Genomic DNA, 24,218 nt, shown 5'->3' with positions numbered 1-24,218 from the left:
TACTGCAACTTCCTGTATGTCTAGTGGTGGTGGAAATATCGGCCAGCTCACAACGCCTTTATGAAAACTTACGATTTCACAAACACAAATTCCAGCAATGAATGGAATGTACAAAGCGTTGACAATAGTCGCGATCTGAAGTAACGAGAATCATCGCACTACTTCAGTGATTTGTGGTGAAGAGCCCGTGTGCTAATTGCTAGAAAGAAAGTGAAGTGTTTAACGAATTGCTATAGTGATGGTATAGTCGAATCGAAGGTCATTCACACGCAATAGGCCAACAAAGAATTGTATCAAGATCGTTTTATTAGTATCTAGGGTGCTCTGTAAAGGAGAGGCGTCAAAATTTGGGATATCGCTAATTATTACAAGTTTTTCTCGTTCCAGCTAAAAGCTATCTAGCTAGAGTGGCTGCACGTAGGGTTGGTGGGAGCAGAATTTCCACCAAAGTACACCTTGTTGTAGACGTTGTCGCCAGTCCAAGCATCGGACGGGACCTTCGGGGGGTTGACAGGGCCACCTTCCTGCTGAGAGTGAGGGAACAGGAAGTTGGGTGAGATAACGTTGTCGGGGCATCCGAGCGCGGTCTTGCTGAGAATGGGGTCGAGGACGGAAAGAGCCCACGAGACACCCTTGGCGACGTTCTCCTCGGTACCGCCGAGCGCAAGCGGAGTGATGGAGTTGAGGCCCTGGTAGACATCGCAGAGCACAGTCTGGACAGTCAACTTGCCAGTACCGACCTGAGCGACGCCAGGGACGATGATGTTGCGGGGGTAGATCTGGAGGAAGCCGTCGGAGAGGGCCTGGACCGCGCCGTACTGGGTGTCACGGCGGTACCAGTTCTCGGGCCAGCGCTCGGGAACGTACTTGAACTCCTGGGTCTTCTCATCATACTCGGCACCGATGATGCTCATGATGCTCTTGTAGTTGGGCACACCACCCGCACCGTAGGTACCGTTGGAGAAGAACTGGGGGTAGAAGGAGAAGGCGGCGACCGAGACGATCTGAGGGAAGGGGAAGTAGTAGAGGAAAGGGTTGTTGTCCTTGGAGAAGCCGGCCGATTTAGCGTAGTGCTTCGCCATGACATCCATGGAGAACTCCTTCTTGGGGTCTTGGGCAGCATACCCGACCATCTGCTTCACCAGACGAGAAGAGAGATGGTGGTTGTCACCGCATCCCATGTAGTAATCTGTCTCAATGTTAGTGTTCAGGTTCCGCTTTGGAGAGTCAGAAAACATACCTTCGCGGTTGGGCGAAACATCAGCTTCGACAACAGAGTGCCTGTTGAGGCCACCGATTCCGTTCTTTCCCGAGCCGAGATAGAAGGACAAGCCATCCAGATCTCCACTGCCCAAGACAGCGAATGTGGCTAGAACTGTGGCAAGCTCTACACCCATGTTGAAACCACGCCCAGTGGCCTCCAAAACCTGTCCATAGGTGACATAGCCATCGCGGGGGAGATAGCCATGATTGGCGAGCAAGTTCAGACCTGGACAGGGACCACGAGAGTCGTTGGGACCAGGTGCCTTGAACTCGTAGCCAGGCTCAGGACGCAGGTTGCTCTTCTTGACGATGGCTTGTCCGACTGAGGACAGGAGCCCATCAACAACGCCGCCGAGCGAGCCCAAGAGGTTTCCGACTGGGTTGAGCAGCTGGGGTTCAGCGGCGCGGTTCGCGAGTTGTTCACGCTTGATCTCCCCACGGAGGAACTCCTCCATCTCTGGGCGGGAGTTCGCGCCCATCATGCCGGGGTAGGCGGCAGCGAGGGCTGGCAATGCCAGAGTAACTGATTGAGTGAACCTCATGATGTCGGTGACACAAGATTGTCTGTATGAGGAGGAAAGGGGAGAAGGAGCAAGTGATGGCTCTGGCTGAAGAACTGATGTAGAACACACGGTGAAGAGGATTTATACACTTCTTCTCCGCGCAGCTGCTTCTAAGCCTCTCCACCGCTCCGGTAAAGCCTACATGGATGGTATCTGTTGGCACCGTCCACGTTGAGTATGATCTTCATCAACAGTCGCCGAAGAAGTGTGTCGCGCTTCCACTTTCGTACGGTTGTCATCATGATCGCCAGCTAGAACTGGGGAAGACTTAGCCAAAACGCCACGCCGCTACAGATCCACACAAGGATAAGGTAGAGCGCAGCAATCCAATCAGATGTTTTCGGATTACCCATTACTCACCTGAGTCGTGATGCTCCGCGGCCAAGCGTCTGAAAGCGAGTCAGGATCATGGGGTTTTGGTATTCAGCACAGCTCGAGTGACCCACTTGTATCCACACGTTGCGCCAGTCATTCACTTGATTTGAAGGTCGATTCCCCAGATTCAAGGTAGTGATCGCGATGATAAAGGAGGCGTTATCATTTGCTCTCAGCAGCTAACACTCACTGGGTTCGATCAAGCCACAATGGTGAGCGCGGTCTCCTGTCATCGAAGAAGTGTGGATGGGTGGAGCTGTCGAAACGTGTCAGTCGCAATTTCTGAACCATTGCAATGAATCCGAGAACAAATGTGATAGATTTCTAGAAGCAGTCTCATGCGGCCTACACATCTCCCGTACATAGAGCAGGGGTTAGGTGACGGTAATAGATACATCATATCTTGGTGCACTATGCAGTAGCTTGCAGAATCGGCAGGTAGAATAGCGCCGGCTCTCTTATTCGACGGAGAATTTGTACTCACCCTCGCCGAACGCTGATAGTGCACAGGGGCTCCTGGGATGCCTATGCGGCCCCATCGGGACCAGAACAGGCTGCCAATTAGCCTAATGCTATCTGTACAGGGCGTTCGCTGTGAACTTGCAGAGTCCACAGTGTGCTGGCGATATGACCGACGTCAGGATGCTGCAGGATATATTGGCACACTCGCCAATGTGACATGATGTGCCGTGATGGCAACCAGGATCGGATCGGAAATCCGCAGGTTGCTAGTGCTCGATACATGGAGATACGGTTCGGTTAGATTCACAGCGTCGATCCGGCTGATTGAGATCGGCGGCTCTGCGTTTCGTGTTGCGATCGAATTTTGGGCAGGAAATGATGCGAAAGTTGAAATCCCGCGTTCTCGCTCGATGGCGTTAGGTGGTCTGTCGTTTCGCTTGCCTGGTGGCAGAAGGGGAAAGGTCTTCACCGGCGACGTCACTGCGCTATCGCGGAGCCCCGTACCGACGACGATCATCGACGCTAGCGCCAACCTTAACCCCAAAACGTGACAACGTGGCGCTTTCGCTCGTGATGGCGCAGTGATATGGGACGAAGCCACTGCGCAAAAGAAATGTTGAGCTCGATACATGCCTGCCAGCACCAATCGCAATCTTTTCACCTCCCGAGGTACCAATCACGACTCTCACGTTGGTCATGACAAGAACAAGAGCCTATGCGGCAGGTTGAGCTAAGGGAGCTGACTCTGATGCACGCATTACAGACCGCTTGCGCGTAGACATTTTGGCAAATATTGAGCGCGTCACGTTTTCGCGCTGTACACCTGGATGCCCCTGGCAATCTAACATCAGGAGCTTTTTACGGGGAGTTTCAGAGTCCCTTGAACTCCCCAAGTTCAGCGACGGCCGCAGCTTGCGGGAAATTTTACTTTTTGGTGGGAGCCGGCACGAAATGCCTCTACTGTTCCGTTCGAAATGCATCTGTGCTTTCGTCTGCTCCTGCGCGGGTGATGTTACCCAGGTATCTTTCTGACTTCGTAGACCCTCCGGACCTCATCACCTCCAAACAACACCATCGATGAGTCTGAAAAAAACTACAGGATCAGTGCAGGAATTTCGGAAGGTAACGAAGAAGATGTATCAGTCTCAACCTCACTAAGCGTCACCCCATCCGCAGTCGTGGTCACTCAGCCCAAGCGCGGCTATCGATATGGACTCGATTCTGGGATTTGCGACCCTGTTCATCTCACACAGCCTGCTGGTCTCTACAAGGTACTTCGTTGACAAAGTTGTGAGCGGCTTTCGTCTACGGCCTGTCAAGTAACAATGAATGCAGTGGACGACTGACCTAAGCATGGCTTCCAGCGACGTCACGCAAAACGCCAGAAGCTGTGCGAAGTTATTCTGGGTCATCAATCTCTCGCCTGTTTGTTTTCTTCTAGCATGCTCACAGGCGTCGACGTCCACTCAACTATCCTTGCGATTCTATCTCTTAGTTGTCATCTACTTCATCATATAGTACTGCGATAACGCAGAGCGAAATAAGCCACTTACACCTTCTACGACATTAACTACCTAGACAAAAGGATACTCTTACAAATAAGAGAAATCGCAGGTACAATATACTGTTGCGCCGCCGGTTCACAACGCGCGGTCCTGTTGACAGTCAGCAGTCCTCGAGGAACCTACGCTCATTCGTTAAAGCATCAAGCCATCTAGGTCATTGGGGTTGCAGAAGACATGAAAGGCTCATTCTGCTATGCGACAACCGCTGCGCCAATGTTTGCTGCGAAGCAAATTATTTTGTCGATTCAGATGTACTTGATCTCATCAACTTCGTGGCTCAGTACAACAAACACAACAACGGTACTTGGAAGTCCATAGCATTGTGAGTGTACCTACCTGTCAGACAATGTGCTTGACAGTGCGATCTACAATGTCATTTCAATGACTACATATGCTCCATACCTCATGAGACCATGTCATTCACTCCGACGCAAGCGACACCAAAAGACAAATCCACGGCCATGGCGACGAGCACGCTTCCATCCCCTTTACCTATCCTGGTCAACATCCTACAGTCTCACACAAGGACCCCAGAAGAAGGTTACAGAGTCCTGCAGGCCTACCAATTGTTCCTTGACTACGCCTTACAATGCCGCACTGATGATGCCTTTGTGACGCTCCTCGACGCCACTGGCCTCCCCGAAGAATGGCACGACCTCCGTAGCTGGCTTCATATGCAACATCCTGATACCAACACTCTTGAAGCATTCCCCTCCCACTACGACGTCGCCACCGAACTCATCCGCAACCTACCGGAACATGACCGTCTAACGCTAGTGACAACCTCTAAGAGCTACTGTTATCACGTTGGCGAGCAGACAGGTTTTACGCTGAGAACTCTCATTCGACACGGAGGCTTCAAAGAGCTATTGAAATACATCATAAAACTGCAGCCACGATGTGCAGTGCAGACCAAGGAAAAAGAAAAGGAAATAGAGATAGCCATACACCGAGATGGGGAGACACATTTTATCGAAGCGATACGCAAACAGATTGACACTGTAAACCCGGACAAGATAAAGAATTCGCTAGCTGTGCTCTCGGAACTCTCAGTGCGTGCCGCTGCTTTCCTGCAAAAGTGTGACTTCACGGTTACGCAGGAAACTGCCCACGAATTTTCCATGGATTCAATCATGTACACTCGTTCTATCGTATCAGAGCCTTTCAGCATGGTTCCACTGGCCGAGAGGGGCGATTTGGCGCGCCTTGATGTAATGGTGTTGGCACGCGCACTGTTGCACCAAGCATTTGCCATTGCGAAGACAACTCCTGTACGACAGGTATTAGCCTGGCGTCTCCATCACTGGATGGCGCATTGCGTGAAGGATGCCTTCAGGCTTGATGTCCATAACCAGTTCCGCTACTTCGATATTGCAAACGTAGTGACCGAAGTGATGCGCAGTCCATTCCGATGGCAAGCTTTCTTCGCTGCGAATCCGACGCCGCTTGCTAATTTCCTTCCTTCCGGGTGGGAAGACCAGGGCGGGGACCGTTTCTCCTATGGTGACCTGACTATCCCGCCGCTCGAGGAGGAGGAGTATGTGTCTTGGTCTATGGAGGATGTGGCTAGGGAGCCGGATAGTCCGCGACGAAGTGCGCGTATCTGCTCTTCACCGGTACGTGTAGCAAGTGAGATTGAGCCAGACGCTGCTTGCACGATATGTGGCGACGCGCTTGTTGTAGTCGAAGGGCCATGTCTGCAAATGCCTATGCGTGCAAATTGCAGTGGAGGCCACATATATCACTATGAATGCTTGACGATGTTGATCAATGGCATTGATGCGTACGCAAATAAGTGCCCTGTTTGCCGTCAAGAAATATGTTCACTGCGACGTAGCAAGCCTATCATTTACGACGAGGAGATGGACGAAGAGTTGGACGAGGAGATGGACGAAGACATGGACGAAGACAAGGACGAAGAGGTGCACGAAGAGGTGTACGTGGTGGACGAAGAAGTGAACCAGTGGGTGAACGAACGGGTGAACGAGCAGGTGGACGAGGAAATGAACGAGGAGATGGACGAGGACGTAAGCCAGGAGACAGATTAGTCGTAGGAATAAGTGCATAAGACCACTTGTCACTATGTAACAATACATGCAATCCTATCCCTCACCATACCACCAAGTAGCAACTCATTCGCGATAGTCCCTCACAAATAGCCCACATCCTTCTTCAACTGCATCCCATCCTTGAAGTTCCCCCAAAATGTCTTGTCGTTCTTCCTCCGCACGATCGCAACTATGACGCCTATGAGAAGCCATAGGCACAGTATCGTCGCGCTGAAAGCGATGACAGTATACAAGATCGCCTTTTCTAGGACTGTGAAATCCTTGTCGGTTTTATCGCCTTCGCGGTGGAGGAGGACCGAGAATGGGGTTTTGTATCGACTGGAAAGGGTAGCGGGGACGGGGCTGGCTTGTATCGCGAGGCATAGCGCAAAGAAGAGCTGAAGACTGTTAGCAAGTATGGCTTCACTGCAGGGTTCTTTGGCTACTTACCAACGCGAAGATTGAGTTTGTGAGTGGCATGGCTTCTGCTAAGGGCATGTCGCGGAGTGGTGAGTACAGTGAGTATAGTGAGTATAGTGAGTATAGTGAGTATAGTGAGATCAAATACAACGAATGCTTAGCGAAAGATAAACAGATTTGATGCGATACAGAAGAACAATTGTGCGAGGTAAGAAGGACGGACTCATCATGCCGAATTTATGTAGCGCAGCACTGTTCGTGTGTGAAGGTTCAACGACACGACACCTGCCAGCGTTACTTCCTAAAGATAGGAAAGGGCTCATCGAAGTGATGAGAAAACGTATCGTGAAGTCTGTTCATGATCAAGGTGCGACACATTGGATACGCGCTAAAAGAGAGATACTCGAAGCTCGAGAGTTCCATGTACTCAACTTCAACACTGGATGCACCGGCTCGAGACTACTTCCTAGAGCCGGCAGGGCAGTCGCACATACCTGGATCCTCTCAATCAGATCGCCGTGATTCAAGGAACTGGCTATGCGTGAGCTACGTCAGTTTTGTCGATCCGCAGAAAATAAGAGTTGAGCGCGTGAAGCAAAAAATCTTCCAACTAACCCACCACACTCCAACAGCCCACAACTCTTACGTCAAGTCCAAAGCAACGTGGCAAGAAGGAAGCTCCATCTACTCGATACCGGAGTAGGGCCGTCCGTTCTCACTTCGCCCGGTGAAATGTGTCATGAAAGAGGTCGCTGATGAGTCCGGGTGACCGCGATCGATGTCTTCCAGTCACGCATCTCTGCGGCCTTGCGGCACAGTAGAGCTCGCCCTCCCGCCCAGCGTTGTGTGGAAGGAACCGTCGGTCCCACTGCGGCACACACTCAATGAGACACAAAGAGCGGCAGCGGCGGCCAGTTCGCATGAGGCACGGCGTGAGAAGGTTCGGAACGCAGCGTCTGACTTTCGCGGACGTTCCCGTAGAGGCACAGTTACGCCCGTGTGCCTGTGCCTGACATGCGATGACGGGATGGGACCTGAGGGCTGAGGCCAGATAGCTACGCCGCAGCTACACTCTGTCAGATCAGAAGTCTTGACGCACTTCGCCGCACCTATGACTGCGCCGCAGAGTCTCGAGCCGTAGTATGCGCGGAGTTGGGTGATGGGTCTCGCAGGTCTTCTTCTAACCGACGGCCATACTAGATGGTAGTACGGTGTTGGTTCTGAAACGTCTTTGCATCGCCTCGTTGCTGCATAAGTGTATTGCTTGCGATGCATTAGCGGGCTTGTCGTTCAATACTCACACCATGTGATGGCCGTTACTGCGACCTTTGATAACAATTACGCAGTGAGGTATGTTGTCTCACTCTGTAACACGGGTTCGCAACGCCTTCCAGAGACATAAGCGACTTCATCTCGGGGGATGTAACATCTGGAAGGCCTGGTTCTCTGTATAGCCGTATATGCAGCCGATGAACCGAATGATCAGTCAATACCATCATGTCTTGCCCCGCGGTATCCGCTCTTACAAGGTCGTATTGGGATTACGTTGACCTGCGCATTTCAACGACCACATCTGCGACCGCTTTTAGTGCATTTGAAAGTTTCAGTATGTCTTGTTGGCCGGTAGTTCGGCCGGAGGTACTTCTAAGCGCCGGCTCTCAACCATGGGATTGGTTATCGAGCATGTAGTCGTGTTGGTTCCAGTACTAACAAGTAGCCAGAGTGGCTGTCACAGCAGGCGATTTATCGAAACTCGCTTGCAAGTAGCTGTTCATTTATCGACAAGAGGTAAGCTGCAGTAGTAAGGCGGCAATGTAGCAAGTTATAGCAGTAGAGAGTGCTTCGAGTAGCTCGCGAATCCAAAAAGGGTTAGTGGGCTGAGGCTGCGAGGAACGAAATGTGTAAATTGACAAGCACACGAAGCATCGCCTCAGCCAATCCTTCTGTTTCGAATTTTCTCATAGGGCTGAGTCATGTGGTTTGCCTGAGGCTCTTTCTCCCGGGCAAGAAACACGATGGAAAGATGGGAGACAGTGGTTGAGTGGTGGCTTGCTGGGCGGCGCTTACAGGTTGGGTGGGGGTGGGGGACTTGCTGAAGGCTTGTTCATTCGTCCAATAGGCAGAAAGCGATGATGTGCGATGTACAATCCCGTAGGTGCCGGTGTCGCAACATGAGAGGCACGTCGAAGAGAAGGCAGCAGACTCGGAGGGCATGTGGATGCTCAGTATTCTGGGCATGGCGGAGCCAGGCACGTGTGGGAGCAGACCAGGCTGCGATGGCACATGGCTGCCTGCAAACCTTCTTCCGGCCGGTGCATACCGCGATCGGGATTCAAAAGTTGATTGCTAGCGAAGACGATGCCGTCATTGCGACGAATAATGAAGAAGTCGCGATGATGTGCTGCTGGTGATGACAGTTTTGGCGAGGCAGACTTTGTCGGTTCAGCCTCATGGAGGATTAGCCGGGAGGCAGACATGTGGGTGGAGCTACTTTTAGGCACGGGAAGCAACGACGCTAGTCTCGTTTGGGCCTGCATCTGGTGCAACTGCCCCGCGCAAGATGGAAGACAGAGGTACAGCCCTGCCACGGCGGTGAGGCTGTGATGGTTTGGCGCACGATGAGGTAGTATAGGTAGATGTGAGAGAGTAGAGGATGCTGCCCAGATGCGTCTGTTGCATACCGCAATATTGACCGATGCATGCCAGGTAAGCGACAGAGGGTGGGTGTAGTCGACGAAGGATCATCTCCCCAACCGAATCAGATAGCTTTCGCGACAGGAGTGGGTCCCGCACGTGCCCGACTGTGATTGCATCCTTCGATCAAGCCATGCCCGTTGTGACGGACATAATCTGCAGCGTGAGGTGATCCTACTCGAATTATCCTGCCGTGTGATTCCTGCCTCTTCCTCCCGGCGACCTGTTTGCGGGGACGCCGACAGTCGAGTCTCCCTAAGAGGCTGTTGTCTGGGTACGTCATTTCGGCGAGCGCGACACCAGCACCACCTCTATCATGCGATGATCTTGATCTGAGTGCGGCATCTCCATGTGTTCCGAAAGGGTAATCCATTCGCCGTAGATCTATCCAGATGGTAAGTACCGGCGGGCTGACTTCGGTGTTTCCACAACCTCAGGAAGGGGAGAACCAGTCCAGCCCGAGCAATCGCCTGAATCGCGCCATCAGCGGGTCGCGGCAAAGTGCTCTCGGCCTCCATCCATGGATGTCTCATTGTGACCCACCCGCGATGCTCCACGCGATGCAGCCTCCCTGGACCTTGCTGCTTGGAGAACAAACGCATGGTTGTGACGAAGCTAAGTCGGCTGCCCAGCACGTGCCTCTCATTTCTCAACATCCCGCACTAAGCCCATCGCGCTTTGAACCTTTCCGGGCGGGCCAACGGTGATCACTGGCGCGCTCGTACGTTACAGAGCGCTGGATTGGTCATGTCTCAACGCACAGGTCTTTGTCGGACGAAATCGAGTGTCTAGCCCTACGGCTATTGAACTATCAAGCTCGTAGGCCGTCGCCTGTCAACAAACACCAGCGCCGCGGAGAGGGGCCACATCTGCAAGCTGCAAGTCAAGTCAAGTCATCTCGCTTGATTTTCTCTACACCCTAGACGCGCTCATCAGTCGACGCGACCCAAGCTGCAAGAGCTCGACGGCATCCAACGCAGACACGTGCCGAAGCGAGCAACGGCCCTGGAGGCCGCTGGATTGAGCTCCCTATTCATCAAGATTACCGGCTATAATGCGTCTTACGCCCCCATTGAGCAGATAATGTCATTATCCTCACACATTCGGTAAAGCTCTCACCGCTTCAGTTTCACATCGCTTTACATGCTCAAGGGACGAAGGTATAGCATGCGGGACGTTGCGGTTCATTTCCCACCATGCTAAGCTGAAGTGGTGTTATTAGGCGATCTCTGCCGGCTGGCAGCCTCGCGAAAAGATCGTGGTGCCAGACCCGACCCGCGCGCCCAACGCTTGAACCAAAACAGCAAATGCCATGGTACAGCTCGAACTAACAGACAAGGTTGTAGTTCATGGAGTCGCGAGAGCCGCCGATGGAGCATTGCATAGTCTATGGGCCGTGAGAGCACGTCGACTGCACCTGAAATACGCGCCGGCTACGAACTAACAGCTCTGGTCACCTCACCCTACTCCACGGGTCACGATTCGTCTGCCCTGGTCCAGCTTACTAGGATCCCTGCCTCTAACCATCGTCTCGGTTGCGGAGGAGCTGAGTCCTCATGAAACAGACAGCGGTCCTGGCCCGACAATCAGGCTCGCCAGCGCCCAAACGCGCAAGAAGCTGGTTATCCCATGTGCAAGGCGACCGCCATCGTCAATCTGAAGGCGGCTCCGCCGGCTGGGGCTGTCTGCATGGGGTTCTACGCTGCAATTCTCAGATGTGCAAATGCAGGAGCTTGAGCCCTGAAAACCGGTGAAGGCTGTGACGTGCGTGATGCAGTCGTCCTGTGTGCCGAGCAAAGCGCGTCGATGCTCATCAAATCCCCAGCGGTCCCCATGCCTGTGCGAGCCAGTGCAAATCAATGCAAAAGTGGATGCCGTCGTCCGGCGCCTTTTCATTTGCCTTGTGCCTTGAAGGCTGAGGAAGCTTGGTCGACGTGTTCCCAAGCTTTGCGCGAGCGGACGCACTAAACCATCAGGCCCCCCGCCTCACGAGTAGCCCTACGCCCATAGCGGGCTGCCGTGTGGAGATTGGGTGAGGGTCAGGGACTGCGGGACCATCTGAAGCCGCTTCATGTCCTCGCGGAGGGACTGCTTACCGTGCTTACGCCTTGGACATTTGCACCTGGACGAATGAACACAGCAAGCCGGTGGGTGCGAGGCGGTCGGCCACGAAGAGTGTGTTACAGCTCTCGCCGTCTTTCCCATCGCCGACTTGTTATTCGGCGACGAGATACATTGCAGTTGTCCTGCGTGCTGTAAGGTGTCTGGCGCATGGATCCCTGGTAGGGCTGGTGGGCTTTGACAGGCGAGACTACACATCTGCCGCTCAGTGCACCTAACAATGCCATGTCCACCAATGAGGGCGCAGGGCACCGCGAAACTGTCGGACATATCTTGCTCTGCAGGGGCGAGCATCGCAAACCCGACGCCTGTAACGCCGCGATTGTTCAGCATCCTTCGACAAGCTTCTCTGCAAGGCACATCGTATGTCGTTGTGATGACAGCATGGTGCGGTGCTGCACCGTGGTGTAAGCAGCAGCATGGGCGCCGTTGCAGGAGGGCTGAGCACGGTCATGCTCCACGCGAGTCTCTATTTCGGGTCCCTCATGGCTCTCCCAAGCCATGCTCCTCTTAGCAGCCAGCGTGAAGTTTGAGGCGGGAACGGTCCGCAGCCTGGCCTAGCGGTGCCCTCTGGCTGTCCACTCGCATCCCGGCCATGTCCCAATTTTGGTGCGCGGACGCCCTGTTGCTCAGTGTGACTGACGGAACCGTTCGCCTGCACGCCCGCAGCCATGCCCGTGGGCTCAAGCCATCGACTTGCTGTAAGATCGGCCAATGCACTGCCTATGGTGGACACCCTGGAAAGCTCCATGTCTACACCCTGGACATGTCGGCTTGCAGCGTCTATGACCCTCGTCATTTTCCAACCCCCATACTCGAGTACCCTCCTCGTTCGGGGTTGGCTCAGGCACAGCCCACAGATATTTACAGTCTCTCCATCCACAAACCTATCCGGGCGCAGCAAATTCACTCTACAATCATCGCAAATTCCTTGTTTTGGTCCGGCTTTCTTTCCCAATTAGGTCTACTACACACCACGTTAACTCTTCTCCCCTGGCGGCTGTTCCTTAATTCAAACTTCCGTCCCCCGGCTGCCTATCATCATCCCGTGGGAAAGCACCGACTCGTCCAAGACATGACCACTAGCTCATAGCCGTCTATCGTACCACCAAATCTGGAACGTTTAGCACACATTATCCACATCCCCACTTGAGCCTCTGACCCCCGTTGTTCTCCAACTTGGATATATACCATCCATCGCCTCGTCCCTCAGTCATGTCCGAACCAAGTGGAACCGGAGGCCTCCCATTAGACTTGAACGCACACCAGCACCAGCAACCTACAGGCAACACCATTCATCAGCCATCACCACCTCGTGTCGACTACCGCAAGACATCACAGTCATCTAACGATCTACCCAAAGCATCCAAGGCTGCCAGCCCTCGCCGTCGCTCTGGAACCACCAAACAAGCGCCGTCCGGCCCCCACACCGGTTCCTCCCGCTCTGAAGAACAGCCAGGCTTGAGCCCTACCAACATGTCATCTCACAACAACATCCATTACACCCGGACTGGGCGTATCAGCAAAGCAAAGAAGGGCCTTAAAGTTCATAACTGCGAGAACTGTGGAAGAGTAAGTCATTTCAATTCTATACCTCTCTCAGCCCTCGATGCACGTGGCTAGCTGTGCATGATCTGCCACTGTGTTATTGCGTCTCATCACACGTAGACTTATCTACGTAACGCTATGCATCTCAACCACTTTTGCGGGACACCTTGCTGACGTACCATCAGTCTTACACCCGCGCGGAGCATCTAAGGTCAGACGGCTTCCACGAAAAGCCGAAATACCACTAACAGTGTATACAGGCGGCACCAGAAAAACCACGCCCAAGAAGATGCGCTTATCTGCCAAGTCCCTGGATGCGGCAAGACCTTCGTCCGTGTTGATCTTCTCCAAAGACATCAGGAGCGACAGTACGCGGAATCTAGAATGGTCTCAACAGCCATACTGACTTCCCACAGCAACGAGCCTGCGAGAGACTCTCCTGAGCAAAGTCCAGAAGGCTCCCCAGAGCCCACATCCATGTCTTTGCCCGCTCTTGAGCAGCCTATGATGGAAATGACAACCAACTCCGCAAGCACATCCTTCTACGAGACCGTATCTCCCGTGCAGGAGACGGCGCCATTTACAAGGTACAATCACGCCTCGTTTCGTACTCCCAGAACGCCTCAGCGTCTTTCGTTAAATCCCAGTCTCATTCCTCGTTCTTCTCCTCAAATCACGTCCAGCCCCAAGTGAGTTTCATTATACATCATCGAGCACTTATTTTCTTCTCTCATTTCGTCTCTCATCTTGTGCTTGAATGGCGGCTAATGCTCTTTTAGCCAACCAAAACATCATCGCTCGCATATGAACCGCCAGTCTGGATCGATGTCGGTAGCAATGGAAGCTATGACACCGGCTCTATGGCACGAGCCATACAGTCCCACCCCAGGGTACTCCTCCTCGAGTGGGTACGCATCGCCGATCGCATCGACCGACTTCTCCGTGTTTGGCAACCCGTCCTATCGAGCGCGCACGCCCTCGAACGCATCCATGATGGACCCATCGTGGGGATACCCATCACGATCGCCGGCCTCGACCACCTCAACGATGGCATACCCATGGGGTTCGAACGACAAGGGATCAACAGCCCCTAACCTCGCCTACATGAACGCATGCTCCTTTCCCATGACGAACATGTCGATACCGACAAGCATGGATGCGATGACCGGGTACGGACACTTCGGTCCTAGAACACTGGTCCAGAGGGACGAAGAAGAGGGGGTGATGCTCTTTGGAGAAGAACAATATGGTATGGCTTCGATCGCACACACCCAACCGTTTGAGCAATATCTTGACTATTTCTGGAGGCTCTTTCATCCCACTTTCCCCATTGTCCATCGACCTACCTCTCTGAACCCGTCACCGATGCTGCGCGCGGCCATGATCGCTATCGGCAGCCAGTACTCGGCCGATTCGAGCGACAAGAAAAAGGGCCGAGACCTCCACGACCGATGCTTGAAATTGCTTGAATGGGTAGGTTAGATGCTTGGGCTTACGATCATCAACTGACTTGTAGCAGAGGGATCTCAAGGGTTCGACGGAGCCGGACCGGTTATGTGATTTCCAGGCGATGTTTCTCATTGAGGTGCTGTCTCAGTACCGCGCTCGTCGGGCAGCCAAGGTCTTGTCGTCACGCTTCGACAAGGTATACCACAAGGTAGGTCGAGCGTCATTGCAGGCAGCGGCGGTCGGCTAACAACACCAGGCGGTTGAAGATTGCAGGAGCACGACTTCGAAAGCCGCAGAGCTATTAGCGGGCCTTCCTCAACTCGAGCAGGTCACACCGGAGCACTGGACCAGCTGGGTCGAGCTAGCTACCTGGCAACACTTGTTTTTGTCTTGTTACATTCTTGAGTCGCAGCAGCCTATTCTACTCGCCCGCGAAGCTCTGACTTCTCTCATCCACGACAGCCGCTTCGACATTCCCTTCCCAGCGCACGGTTCTCTCTGGGATGCGACCAGTCCCATCGAGTGGGCTGCAGCTGCCCAGCAGTACCCTTACACGCCATCATACGTCGACGAGGTTACTTCCACGTCCCTACCAAGGCCTCTCGATACTTTCCAATCATCTGTCATCCTTGCCGTGCACTACAGTCGCCACAAGACCTCGACACAATACATGTCCACATCGACGACCTCAAGCCTCGAACATCTGCTCGACGACGCACCTGCCACCAAGCGCATGCTATCCGTAGCAAAGCTAGTACAAGTAACCCCCATCCGTGCCTTGCTAGCTGTCGCATGCGAGTCATGGATCTTCTCCGAGAAAGTCGCTACCGCCCAAGCTTTCGCAGCGCTGAAGACCACGCTCCGCACATGGATCGCACAGCTATGGTCCACGTCCTCGACGGAAGGCGCGCCCGTCAAAGAAGCACTCAAACTCTCCATTGACATCCTCCAACAAGCCGTCTCGGAACAAAGAGATCGCATCCTTCTAGAAATGGGCACAGACATGTCCGTCTTCTTCGCCGCCCTCGTTCTCTGGGCCATCACCGTCGCAGCAACTACCCGCACGAAAGCCGCCCATCAAAAGGCCAGACAGCAAAACCGGCGCCCAAGCAACTCCGAATCACCACCGATATTCTCGCCTACGACATGGGCCTCAGCACCACCAACCTCCTCTTCCACATCCACCTCAACCAGCCAACCCCACTCCCCCATCATCAGCGCCACACCCGAAAACCCACTCCTCTCCCATGCGCAAATCATCATCAACACGATTTCTTTCCTCACAGACACCCTCGCCATGTCCGATACCACGGCTTCCACACAGCAACATCTTGCAGACCATGCGCGCCGCCAGACAGGTTGTATCAGCCTGCTACTGTGGGTTAAGCTTCGTCTTCGTGGTGTTTCGCTTGAAGATCAGAGCGGTGCTGCGGCGGATGCGTCGGGTGAGGGGCTGGGTGAGCTTTTGGAGGGGGTTGTGGGGTCTATTGAGACGGTTTTGAAGAAGGGGTGGGGGGATTGGGGGGTTTGAAGTGATCGCTTTATTCTTCCCCTTTCTTTCTCTTTGTCCTGGACCTGCACTTTTGCATCTTGGTCTTTTCTTGCCTTTGCATACGCTTCTGTGATATTACGATATTGCCCTCTTCTTACTTCTCTTCCTTCACTTTCCTCTTAGCGTAGCATTTCGGCTTGTTTGGGCAAGAAGGATACGATTTCATCTTTTATTTACGGCGGATACCCCTGTTTACCTAGGTTTTTCTCACGCGTTCACGCTGCATGGCTCGCTTTCTGCGGTATAGACTGCATCTTCTATGATTACGTTTACGTCTCGGTTTGTCATGTCATGTCATTTACGCTTCATGTACGAATACTTCTGCAGTTACATTGTTGTGCCTAGCTATATACCATCTTCCTCTTTTACTTCGTAACTCAGCCGCTTTGGGTGACTTGTACATTATAGATATCGCAATAGAGTCTTCATACCTGCATAAATCTATTCACACAACTCAAGACAACATCAGCCTTATCCAACTACCCCACCCCTGCGCCTTTTACCCGTGAAAGATCATCGCAGGAACCACAGGGCGATATCCTTTCCTCCATTTACGCCACCTCGGCGGTACATCGTGTGCTGAATCCTGCAGGAATGCATGAGCTGACGTGCATTTGTTTAGGCAACCAACCTCCACCAACACGGCTACCACGTGGTAAAGATCCTCAAAAACATCTTAACACTTGATGCTAATGAGGCTAAATGTACTTCGATGAGCAGTCAGATCATTTACTTAGCACGCATATCAGATAACTAAGAGATTTCAACCGCGAATTCAGATTCACGCCCACCGCCCCCTAACCCACTCAACCTCCCTCTCCGTCCTCCTCCACCCCCCACTCTCACCCACCCTCCCTTTATCTCGCACATACAGTAATTCATCTCCTCTACGTTGTACACGTACCTTCTCCTCCCTCTCTTTCTCCCTCTCCTTCTCCCTCCTCTTCTCCCTCAACAACGCCGCATACTCCGCCTCCCTCTCCCTCAACCTAACCCCCTGGACACCCAAGTCCGCGTACGAAGCCGGCTGATACCCACTATACCCATACCCATACGTCTTCGTACGCTCGATTTCATAAGCAAGACTCCTGTGCGCCACTTCTGCAGCGTGACTAGGAGCGTATGCATGGCCGCCATGCGTGGGACGGGCTGTGAACCAAGCAGGGAGGCGCTCGCTCCGGGTCTCGGATGCGTAGGTCGTGTAACGTGAGGGCTCGGTGAGGCGTGTGAGGTATGGTTTTGTTGTATAGGAAGTCGTGGTGGAGATGTTTTCGTGGGTGGAGAGGGAGCGGCGTGTGGAGTGGGCGGATTTGGTGTTGAGAAAAAAGGGTGTCATGGTGGGTGTTGCGTGTGTGGATGTTGCGTGACTGCTGCTGTTCTTGCTGCTCTGGTCAGCAAAGTGTGTACACTTGCGTGATATATGATGTTCAGCTTGATAAGTTTGTTGATGGAAGTGAGACTCATGGTTTGCTGGTTAGACTGGTGGTGTCTGGGAAGGTCTAGTGATCTGGAGACAATGCGGAGAGAAATGTCTTAGATGGTGTTCAGTGGTTTCTAGACACTGAGAGACAATTCTGGAAGTGAGACTGAGCCTCGCCGGTTTGACGAGGATGCGAAAACGATGTTACATGGGACATTCTTGCAGGTTTCGAGTCACGATATGTCGACCGGAGACAGAGAAAAGTTCATGGATATCGCAAAGGTATACTGCCAGAAGTCACACACCAACTTCCATCCCCCTGCCATTACCCATCCCCTACAACTTCGACCTCCGCTGCAGATATAGCTTGATAGCAACCGCCGCTGTACTTGTTAGCTTGACGAACACGCTTGCCACCACACTCATACGTCACTTACCAACAATGGCCGCCAAACTCTTGACGCCCAGCAATCCCATAAACCATGAACCCCATCCAAAAGCCCTGCCCTCGCGATCGAAGTTGGGCTTGATGTCATTCATGCCGATGAACTTCTTCTGCTTGGCAGCTGTGTATGGTGGGTATCTGACGTCCATGAGACCCTCGATCCACGCTGGTGTTGTGGTAACACTCCTGCGGTGTGTGAAAGTGTCGAAACTGGCTTTGCCCCTGTATGCGCCCTGGCCACTTGTTCCGACACCGCCAAAGGGCATGGTGGGAATAGAGCCGTGGAAGAAGCCGTCGTTGAGGGAGGCACCGCCACTGCGTGTTTGTTTCATGATCTGTTCGAGCTCGGCTTTGTTACCAAAGGCGTAGGTGCCGAGTGGTGTGTCGTGTAGCTCGTTTGCGATCTTGATGGCTTCGTCGAGGTTGGCGACGGGGAGGATGGGGAGGAGGGGGCCGAAAGACTCGCTGGTGACCATGCTGTCGTTCATGTCGCTGATCTGGACGACGGTGGGTTCGATGAAGAGGTCGGATTCGTCCATTGTGCCGCCGAGGACAATCTTGCCGTTGCTGTCGTCTATCATCTTCTTCATGCGCTGGAACTGGCGCTCGTTGACTATTCGACCGTAGTCGGGTGACTTTTGGGCTCCCTCTGGGTAGAACTCCTTGAGCTGCTTCTTCATCTCTTCGATGAATGCGGGTACCATCTCACGATCGATGAAAGTGCAGTTGTGACTGAGACAGACCTGACCAGCGTTGAGTGTCTTTGCCCATAATAGTCTCCTTGCAGCAAGCTTCATGTCTGCATGCTTTGTGACAATGGCGGGGTTCCTGCCTCCCAGCTCCAGTGTCAAGGGTGTGAGGGTCTCGGCTGCCTTCTTCGCGATGATCTTGGCGACCATCTCTCCACCAGTGTAGAAGATCTTGTCCCACTTCTGGTCAAGCAAGGCGGTTGTCTCGGGGATGGCACCCTGGATGCACGTGTAGCATTCGGGGTCAAGGGAGTCGCGCATGATCTTCTCGATGGCGACGGCGGCATTGGGGGCGGATTCGGAGGGCTTGACGACGGCAGTGCATCCTGCAGCGATGGCACCGATGAGGGGACCGAGGGTGAGTTGGATGGGGAAGTTGTAGGCTCTGGTCTCGTCAGCTAGTATCTCTCAACATGCACACGCGACATACCCAATGATCAGCGCAGTGCCCAATGGGTCCTTCTTGATGCGCGGGCGAAGCGGCATGTTGGTCCAGGGGATATCTGTCGCCTTCTCGTCCTTGGCAAAGCGCGGGACGTTGTTGGCCATCCAGATGCAGTCGTTCATGCACCACGAGATCTCCGTCAGGTATGTCTCGAACGACGGCTTGCCCAGGTCGCGCTTGCAGGCTTCCTTGATGAGCTCCTCATTGTCCTTGAAGCCCCAGTAGAGCTTGCGCAGCTGCTGGATGCGGTACTCGAGCGGCTTGGTCTTGTGCGAGAGGAAGCTGGCGCGGACTTTGGCGCATGTGGGCGCAATGTCGTCCATGGGCGTGTGCTCGAAAGGTGCTATTTCCGCCATTTTGAGCTGCGATGGGCGTCCCGGAGGTTCAATGAAGAAATTCTTGGATAGGCCTGGGGCGTGGAGGTTGGTTCAAGAGCTAGGGAAACGCCAATGGCGGGCTATAAGGTCCAAGGCGGAGGTGCAGGGCGTCTTGACGGCGTGGTTTCACAGGCGCGCAGCTGTGCCTCGGTCCCATCCAGTTGGTTCAGGAGCGGGGCTCGCTTTAGTACAGACTAGTGCTAGCGCGAACCTCCCGCTGCTCGATCTTCCACATGTGTTCGTCCGTCGGCCCTTGCACCTCGCCGTGCATCCATCATCCCAAGGTCGACCGAATCTACTTTCTTGACAAGCTACTCTCGGATCGGAATCCTTGGCAATCACTACACATCACTATGCACTCAGACCGATAACGGTATGCCTTGACAAGGACGTTCGACCCGCACTAGTATCTAATACTGTATTTTGAATACTGCTGAACTATCCTTACCCAGATACTTGGTACGCAGATAACATATACAACTGCTGCACGATGTCCGGCTCATGTCTCCTCAACAGACTATCCATACCCCACAGGTTCTCTTTGACGCGGGAAGCTCTACGAGAAGAAGTTTCGCTTTACGACAGCCCCTCCAGGCAACACGCAGTAATCCCTGTCACCCAGTCCTCGACCCACCCTCAGACTGGGAGCTAATGGGGCAACTGAGAAGACGCCCTTGATTGCAATGATGCAAGGGCGGCGACGTCTCATACAGTAGTCGCACGCGTACTGTCCCGCGTCGCCTTCAGCCGGCCACTTGCATATCTCGTTCAACGCTTTCTTGAACAAGCACGTCCATCTGCCTTTTATACCATTTGCCTTGCTGTGTTCCGCCTTGTTCATGTCACGGTCAAGTGAATTCAGGGCGTTGAGGGCCTTGAAGATGGTCACATAGGCGTCGGTACGCACAGAGGCGTGGATGGCGGTGTCCCCGTTGTCCACCTGGGTCTTGATCGAGAAATTGCTCGGCACCTTCTCTTCAGTCAGGGTACCGTTTCTGATGCCCATCAGAAATCTTTCGATACGAAAGCTCGAGGGTGACGAAGATGAGGCGCTGTGCTTTGCGAGTGTCTGGGCAACGACGGCTGGTTGGGACTGCTGTGGTCCGTAATCGGTATTTGTATCATGCGCAGTCGCAAGGGTGCCCAGTCTGCGTCGCTTGACGATATCCAAGTATTCGACGACTGTTGGAACGATGATCTGAGTCTTGATGTCCTGCATAGCATCTTGCTGGAGGTCGGGTATAACCTGCCACATGGCCACTAGGGACGGATCCGCATCTGCAGCGACAACATCGTCAAGCTCAGGTTGTACGGAAGACGACAAGCCCCCGGCATAGCTTCGATCGTCTGGATGTAAAGGCGTTGATGCCGAGCGCTTTCCGAGAACGACGCCACGCGAAGCAGACTCGGAAGCGTCATGAGCTGGATTGCTCTCCAGTGTGTCTTCCGCGTCGGACTGATGTGCTTGAGTATGCATCATACGAACATCCTCTTGCACCCCGCCTTCGAGCCAGTCATCCAAATATGAAGCTGCTTGTCGCCTCTCCCTAGCTCGCAGAAGCTTCGAGACCTTCTTCTGCGCCTTGTTGGTTTGCTTGATTTGTTGACCCAACGCTTGCACACTCGCCATCGTTATGAGATCTGGGCGAAGGAGCATCGAGCGAGCGTGCTCTGAGGGAGTCGCCGTGGTCACTAGTCCCTCATTCTGCAGTCCTTGAGCTACCACATCTTCTAGGAGAAACAGGCCAAGTCGCTTCTTGTGGCGGAAGGCATTTGCCCCTTTCTTCGACAAGCCGGTCGGCTCGTTGATGCGGTACAAGGCTGTGATGATCATTCGAATGTCCTCAACCTTCGGAAGGTCTCCGAAAACATACCAGTATTCGGTGAAAGTGGAGCGTTGGAAATCCTCTAGATCATTTGTGGCCTTGATGTTGTCTTCGTCTTGCTTTTCGGTCAGGCGTCCTTTAAGCACGTTATGCGTATATTCGTATGGGTCTGCGGGCTCAACATCTTCTTGCTTAATGACTGCGTCCGTTGCCAGTTTATGACGGGTGTATTTGGAGGGACCCGAGGTTTCTTCAATCGCTTCCCTTATCGGTGGTTGGGCGTCACGAAGTCGATGTGTAAGCTCGAAAGGACTCGGAGGTGGCTGAGCTACCAGCTGTCGCTTCTTTTCTCGGATTGCGCGCAGTGATGCAACAGTAATCGGTGGTGAGGTGTTTCGTTCCGCCATCCTGCGTGGGTAATCACCGAGGGTGGCTTTGAGGCGGTGGTATCCCTGTATGGTTGTGTGTGTGGGAGTTGGGCGAGGTGGTGAAGCTCATTTGTTTGCCAAGACAACGTGGGATAGCGGCGGTGGAAAGAGCACCCGTGGGCAGATGGGCGGTCCTGCACCTCACGAAAGAGATGCAGTTGCTACAGCAGGGATTTTCATTGGGGTACAGGCAACCACACCTCGTCTGAGAGACCGCCTGCCACTGCTTCTCTGTATACGCCAAATAAAGCATCACATTGCTGCATGTGAAGGAATCTGGGTATGGGCTCTAGCTTCCGAGATCAACTCACTCACAACATCACTTGTACCATGTAATAGCAAACGGGCAGAATATCTTAGCTGCTAATCGATTTGCGTCTCTCGATAGTGACAGGCGTACGCCTTGCTCCTTGCCACGACCCCAGTGTGGTACGTTAGACCTCACAAAAGCGATGACGTCCAGACGAGGACCGAGCTACACCGTTACCGGATGAGTTCCAAATGAATCTTTGTCACACCGAGTGCTGGGTAGATTACAGACATGAGCGTGTAGTTGGGGTAGGATGGGTGGTTGCTGACGCTGGGCGCCTCCGCGGGAAAGCTCGACGCTAGCTTATAGACTAGTCCTCTTTAAGCGGTAGCCCCCTTTCGAAGACGCGTCCGGTCTTAGAACGCGTCTAGCTATGAGTTCATCGCGTTCGCTTCGCTCCTGCCATCTCCTTCACACGTCGCGTTTGCTTGCGAACTATTTTGTCCACGATCATCGTCTCTTACCTTAGTCTGCAGCGAGATGCATCCAATGGAGGACAATCACAGATGCGACATTGGAGGCCTGACATGGGTGCAGTGCCTGCGTCTGAATGCCAAATGATGTCATGCACGGCTTACCTGTTCCTGCCTGTCTTTCAAACACATTTGCTGACACTTCAGACGTGAGGCGCTCTTTCATACTATTCGCGCTTTTTGCATGTGGGCTTATAAATCCGCTGCATTACAAAGCGAGAAGCTTATCCAACAGCACCTCATGAGATGCAGAAATACCCAGAGGGCCTGGCGATACCGAACTTCAAGACAACTGTACTCGATACTCCCAAAACTTTTATCCTTGATTCAACCTTCGAGCAAAATGGCATTAGCGGCTCGCCCAGTTCGTGCTGCGCTCATCGGGCTGTCTTCCTCCGGCAACTCATCCTGGGCCTCAGCAGCCCATCTTCCAGCGTTGCTCACCGACACTGGACGCTCCAAGATCACCATTACCGCGCTGGCTAATAGCAGCGTTCAGGCTGCAAAGGTTGCCATCCAAAAGTATGGACTTCCGGACCACACCAAGGCATATGGGTCGCCAGAAGATCTCGCAGCTGATCCTGATATTGATCTCGTCATATGCAATACCCGGGTTGACAAACACTACGAAACAATTCTTCCCAGCATCAAGGCGGGTAAGGATGTCTATGTCGAATGGCCAATCGCCAGCAACAAGAAGCAAATCGACGAGATCGTCGAAGCGGCCAGGAAGAGTGGATCAAGAGTCGCTGTGGGCTTACAGAGACGATGGACACCACCAGCTGCGAAGCTAAGACAAATCTTGAACAGTGGAAACGGTAAACTTGGAAAAGTGCTAAGCTCAGACGTGCGCGCTTTCGGGGGCACAAATGATAGGGAAACGATGCCTACTGGTCTGAAGTATTTCTCACAAAAGGTTATTGGCGGAAATGCCATCGTGATAGGTGTTGGTCATGGTGAGCATCACTTTCCACATTACCAGTCGTTACTGACTCTTAGCAGTGCTTGACATCGTACTCTCAGTTGTAGGCCGACTTGACGCACAGTCCGTTTATTCGAAATCACAGATCCAGCGCCCGAACGTCCGCATCCAAGACCCTCAAACCAAGCAAACAGTTGAAGAAGTAACCACCGACGTGCCTGACTTCCTAGCGGTCCATGGCACTATAGCGCAATCTCCTATCACTGCCCCAAATGCAACACTATCCTTCCTGTTCCGTCGCGGTCAGCCCTTTCCCGGTACCCCAGCTCTGACATGGACTATAAACTGCGAATATGGCGAGATTCTTATTACATCTGCCACGCGTATGACTTTCCAAATGAGTGAAGGAGATGAGCCGGTCGTGATACAGGTGCACCATTTCGATACTCATAAGGTGGAGAATGTAGTCTGGGATTGGAGCGATATGCAGAAAGAGGTACCCGTCATTGGAAGAGATGTCATGACCAGTCTTTTCGCGTTTGCGGAGGGTAAGGCTGAGGGAGAGGGATGGGTGGGCTTGGAGGATGCTGCGACGTATGCGCGGATGATTGATGGGTTCTTAGAAGAGTAGCAGGAGGATCAAATAGGTTAGTCACAGTGGTTCATTCACCATGATTCGCAACATTGAGCCTTCTGATGTTTACAGGTTCGTCAATTTGGGTTCAATCGCCGACCCTGCTAGTGGTGAAAGTGTGATATGACA

At 53.2% G+C, this 24,218-nt stretch overlaps 7 protein-coding genes across 7 annotated transcripts; 3 read left to right on the top strand and 4 right to left on the bottom strand.

The window, feature by feature from the left end:
- Window positions 1-398: 398 nt before the first annotated feature.
- On the bottom strand, window positions 399-1,805 carry J4E88_007967 (uncharacterized protein; the record flags this gene model as incomplete). Its single annotated transcript, XM_049401581.1, has 2 exons — window positions 399-1,189; window positions 1,241-1,805. The coding sequence occupies 2 exons, from the start codon at window positions 1,803-1,805 to the stop codon at window positions 399-401; spliced, it is 1,356 nt and encodes a 451-aa protein (XP_049252654.1).
- Window positions 1,806-4,987: 3,182 nt separating this feature from the next.
- J4E88_007966 (uncharacterized protein) lies at window positions 4,988-6,276 on the top strand (the record flags this gene model as incomplete). The annotated part of the gene is made up of 4 exons (XM_049401580.1): window positions 4,988-4,993; window positions 5,022-5,034; window positions 5,135-5,844; window positions 6,070-6,276. The coding sequence occupies 4 exons, from the start codon at window positions 4,988-4,990 to the stop codon at window positions 6,274-6,276; spliced, it is 936 nt and encodes a 311-aa protein (XP_049252653.1).
- Window positions 6,277-6,377: 101 nt separating this feature from the next.
- On the bottom strand, window positions 6,378-6,774 carry J4E88_007965 (uncharacterized protein; the record flags this gene model as incomplete). The annotated part of the gene is made up of 2 exons (XM_049401579.1): window positions 6,378-6,674; window positions 6,727-6,774. The coding sequence occupies 2 exons, from the start codon at window positions 6,772-6,774 to the stop codon at window positions 6,378-6,380; spliced, it is 345 nt and encodes a 114-aa protein (XP_049252652.1).
- Window positions 6,775-13,896: 7,122 nt separating this feature from the next.
- J4E88_007964 (uncharacterized protein) lies at window positions 13,897-16,039 on the top strand (the record flags this gene model as incomplete). The annotated part of the gene is made up of 3 exons (XM_049401578.1): window positions 13,897-14,532; window positions 14,579-14,716; window positions 14,765-16,039. The coding sequence occupies 3 exons, from the start codon at window positions 13,897-13,899 to the stop codon at window positions 16,037-16,039; spliced, it is 2,049 nt and encodes a 682-aa protein (XP_049252651.1).
- A 1,777-nt stretch (window positions 16,040-17,816) lies between these two features.
- On the bottom strand, window positions 17,817-19,475 carry J4E88_007963 (uncharacterized protein; the record flags this gene model as incomplete). The annotated part of the gene is made up of 3 exons (XM_049401577.1): window positions 17,817-17,863; window positions 17,918-19,059; window positions 19,105-19,475. The coding sequence occupies 3 exons, from the start codon at window positions 19,473-19,475 to the stop codon at window positions 17,817-17,819; spliced, it is 1,560 nt and encodes a 519-aa protein (XP_049252650.1).
- Window positions 19,476-20,052: 577 nt separating this feature from the next.
- Window positions 20,053-21,729, bottom strand: J4E88_007962 (uncharacterized protein; the record flags this gene model as incomplete). Its single annotated transcript, XM_049401576.1, has 1 exon — window positions 20,053-21,729. The coding sequence occupies one exon, from the start codon at window positions 21,727-21,729 to the stop codon at window positions 20,053-20,055; it is 1,677 nt and encodes a 558-aa protein (XP_049252649.1).
- A 1,147-nt stretch (window positions 21,730-22,876) lies between these two features.
- J4E88_007961 (uncharacterized protein) lies at window positions 22,877-24,086 on the top strand (the record flags this gene model as incomplete). Its single annotated transcript, XM_049401575.1, has 2 exons — window positions 22,877-23,489; window positions 23,563-24,086. 2 exons carry the CDS (start codon window positions 22,877-22,879, stop codon window positions 24,084-24,086), a joined length of 1,137 nt encoding a protein of 378 aa, XP_049252648.1.
- Window positions 24,087-24,218: the final 132 nt, after the last annotated feature.

This window comes from Alternaria novae-zelandiae, assembly GCF_023758075.1.
Source record: "Alternaria novae-zelandiae strain BMP 2774 chromosome Unknown scaffold_17, whole genome shotgun sequence".
Taxonomy (NCBI): domain Eukaryota; kingdom Fungi; phylum Ascomycota; class Dothideomycetes; order Pleosporales; family Pleosporaceae; genus Alternaria; species Alternaria novae-zelandiae.
Note: the sequence above shows the minus strand (reverse complement) of the source record. Positions and strands in the feature narration are given on the sequence as shown.